Below are 3,387 nucleotides of genomic sequence, written 5' to 3'. Positions count from 1 at the left end.
GAGGGCGGATTCCTTCCGGTGCGGCTGCAGCAGGGTGGCTGAGGTAAGCGCAGCGTCCCTTCGGGTTTTGCTGTCGGCCCGCCCGAGGTCCCTGCGGCTGCTGTTCCGCGGGCCCCTCATCCCTCCGGCCGGGTGAAATCCGTGCGGAGGTGGGAGCTTTTTGTTTCAGCGTCTACTAGAGCCGAACTTCGCTTGTTCTGGGGCTCTCCGGCTGTCGTGTTCGTGCCCCGAGGGAAAACGCAGCCGGCGGCGGCTCAGCCATTTAACGGAACCGGGCAGATTCTAGCCCTGAAGGCCAGTAGTGACACAGCGCAGGGCAGTGTTGCACGAGCCAGTCCTTCCGGAGCAGCTTGTCCTTTTTGCGGGAGATAAACCTCTTCTGTTCGCATATCGTTCTTGTTTGTTTGTTCTGTTTTGGTTCCATAAGAAAAGTTCAATAATAATGGAGTTAAAAGGAGAAAAAGGAGTTAAAATGGAGAAACAAAGACCAAATGCATTTAAATGTGCAATGTCATGCTTGTTCTTTCTGCTCACTCGCATGTGGGCAGCTTAGAGACAAACAAAAGCATATTTGACGGAGTAGTAAGCTTGCTATTACAATTTCACCCTCTGCCACTTCATTATTTTTTCCTAAAAATGAAGGCATTATGGAAGCACAGAATAAACTTTGAAACCATTTTAGGGCTGTTTTAGTTTCTGTGGCTTTCTTCTGCATCTGACAGTGCTATCATTTGTCTGCATGCACAGTGACTGCACAGACACTTGGTGTTGCCTGGGGAAGGCGGCCTGTTGTTTCCATCATTCTTAAGCAGGTGGATAATTCCTCATGGTTTCTCAGAAGATTTGATATCCAGAGTCAGGCATGGAATACATAAGTCTATTCAGATGGCTTTGGTGGGTTGCCTCATGCATATTTTTCCAGTGTAAGATTCCCATCTGGCTTTAGAGGCAGTCAGCTCCTGTACTGTTACACTGGAAGAGGGCAGAACTGTCATAGGAAGCTATCAACTGGAAGCTGATTTGCTATTTCACATGACCTGCCTAGGGCTACACTGGGATAATTTGAAAAGAGTAATGGTTGTCCCAGGTGAGGGTATGCAGCTTCGTGGAAGGACTGTGGAAAGCTTTTGTTGTGTGTTGTAATGTAAGAATTCAGGTGTTAGCATCCAAGAAAGAGAAATGTGAAGGTTAGTGTTGTACTATGCAGCTGAGCATAGTGTAACTGATACCTTACCACCACAGAAAGGGACAGTTCTCATTCTACTTAAGCAGTTCCTCTCCTAGTTTGGCTTTCTGCTCTTGCACTTTGGTTTTTGCTTTTCTGCTTTGTTCATTGCAGGCTTTGGGCTGCTATTTTTGAAAGTAACTCCCAAAATCACAGGTTTTGGGAAAAAGGGATTCTTAATTTTGTAGTAGCTTGGCAAATTGTACTGAATTGGTGTGAGATAAAGTGAGTCCCAGTCCAGTGCAGGTGGAAGAAAGCAGCACATATTCTCCTCAGATCCTGTTTTTGTTTTGTTTTGTTTGTTTGTTTGATTTTCTGAATGCATTTTTCTGACTTTGAGCTGTGGAGATGATGATTTAACAAAGATTACTACCAAAATGTCAAGAGTGTTGACACCTTTTTGTCCCTGAGGATTTTATAGCATTGGAACGTACAGCTGCTCTCAGCTTAGGGAATAACATCTTAGAACTTTAAAAATCTATCTTTAAGAAATCTTTTTTTCTTTAAACATTAACTGCAGTCCTCTCGTAAGACTTTGTGTTTTCTTAACTTGAAGCACACAAAAAACTGTAAACGTTTTTGCTTTTCAGCTTTGTCACAGGAGAGGAAGCCATGGTGTGCATCCCTTGTATTGTCATTCCGGTTCTTCTTTGGGTCTACAAGAAATTCCTTGAGCCCTACATCTATCCTGTTATTGCTCCTTTCATTAAGCGTGTGTGGTCCAAGAGAGCTGTGCAAGAAACAGCCACCAAACAAGGCCAAGGAGGCAGTGCTGGAAATCTACAGGCACCTTCAGCCTCACAGAGAGATAAGGGGTATGAATCTGGAACTTACAAGGTAAGATAATGTGCTTAGCTAGTGAGGGAATCTCTAGATAGAGCAGCAGTGGGCACCATAGAAGCCAGGTGTTTTCAGAGAAGCTTTTGTGGCTATTTACTTCTGAGAGGGAGTTGTCAGTACTGAGCTGGTTGGAAATAGCAGTTTCTTCCAGACAGCTTCTGGGAGGTTTTGGAAGGACAGCACCTGTGTTCTGAAAAAGCTTGAAGACAGGACTCAGGCTGTTCTTTCGGAAAAGCAGGGAGTTAAGTGATTAATGAATTGTACGTCATGCATGAAACAGACTATAAAAAGTAATTATTCTGCTAGCTCTGTCACTCATAATGGGATAAAATGTTCCATGTGTTGAAACTGTGCATTTAATGTGTATCTCTTGTAGCAAAAAAACAGCTTTTGAGAGCTTTGCCCTCATCCTCCACCCCAAACCGTCATGTGTAAATCTAAAGAAATTCCATCACTTTGGTTCTTACGGCAGATCCTGCATGAGTCTTCATTGCCTGTGCTTACAAAAGTAATTTTCATCACCAGATATTACTGTCCTGGGTATAAAGATCGGTTTAGACATCTCATTCTAAAGGTGTTGTCTTTTATTTGCAGTTTGAAAGCAATGGGGTTGCAAATGGAATTGCTGCAAAGGGATCAACAGAAGTGTCTGACAAGAAAGCAGATTAGAGGAATTCATTCCTACGGATTTCATTCTCCTTGTGTCCAACATGAACTGGTGATTGCTATTTTTCACACTGATACTTTGTTCTTTGCACATTTCAGCTGAGTAAAACCCCTTACCACTTAAAGAAGAGGATCTCTTTTGCCACTACAATGGCAGCTAGCAAATTTCTTATATGAAATGTTTGAAAACTATATTAAGTTATTCTTTGTTTTCCTCACTGGAGCCACTTTGCATCTATAATCTATTTGACATGATTAGAGATTAGATTAAATAGTTTGTGGATAGGTCTAGCTAAATGTGTTGCTGCTTAGTTTTGCTCGCTGTGAGTGCAGTACTTCAGGCTTCCACTTGAAAACTGTAACCTTGGCCTAGTTAAAGAACTCCTAATTACATTGTGGCAATATAAATATTATGGTCAAAATTATGAAGAGTAGAGCCTGCCATGTGAAATTTGTGGATGAGCTAAAGGAGTAATGCTGTGTGCAAAGTTCACTTAGCTTACTAGAAATAAGTCTTGATTTGATATTTTCAGTCATTTTTTCTTTAACTTTCTACTTTTCTTTCCTGAAAAGGATCGACAAAGACATGATACAAGAGAATTGCTGCTTTACATTCTGTTGCAGTGATTTCAAATGTTACATGTCTATCTTTCAGG

General features: G+C 42.0%; 1 protein-coding gene across 2 annotated transcripts; it reads left to right on the top strand.

The window, feature by feature from the left end:
* Positions 1–6: 6 nt before the first annotated feature.
* On the top strand, positions 7–3,387 carry C11H18orf32 (chromosome 11 C18orf32 homolog). Of its 2 annotated transcripts, XR_004160867.1 has the most exons (4): positions 7–43; positions 1,816–2,062; positions 2,442–2,573; positions 2,660–3,387. XR_004160867.1 is itself a non-coding variant. In XM_010716900.1 (3 exons), exons 2-3 carry the CDS (start codon positions 1,838–1,840, stop codon positions 2,732–2,734), a joined length of 300 nt encoding a protein of 99 aa, XP_010715202.1. In that variant the 5' UTR covers positions 7–43; positions 1,816–1,837; the 3' UTR covers positions 2,735–3,387. The 2 variants fall into 2 exon arrangements, 1 of the variants encoding a protein (XP_010715202.1); XM_010716900.1 differs by lacking the exon at positions 2,442–2,573.

Source organism: Meleagris gallopavo, chromosome 11 (genome assembly GCF_000146605.3).
Source record: "Meleagris gallopavo isolate NT-WF06-2002-E0010 breed Aviagen turkey brand Nicholas breeding stock chromosome 11, Turkey_5.1, whole genome shotgun sequence".
NCBI classification, from domain to species: Eukaryota; Metazoa; Chordata; class Aves; order Galliformes; family Phasianidae; genus Meleagris; species Meleagris gallopavo.
Note: the sequence above shows the minus strand (reverse complement) of the source record. Positions and strands in the feature narration are given on the sequence as shown.

What these genes read in the sequence shown, in the direction of transcription:
- C11H18orf32 (XM_010716900.1), top strand. Translation starts at nt 1,838, where the DNA reads ATGGTGTGCATCCCTTGTATTGTCATTCCGGTTCTTCTTTGGGTCTAC. An exon ending in ATGAATCTGGAACTTACAAG is followed by an intron (nt 2,063 to 2,659) that starts GTAAGATAATGT and finishes TTTTATTTGCAG; the next exon opens with TTTGAAAGCAATGGGGTTGC.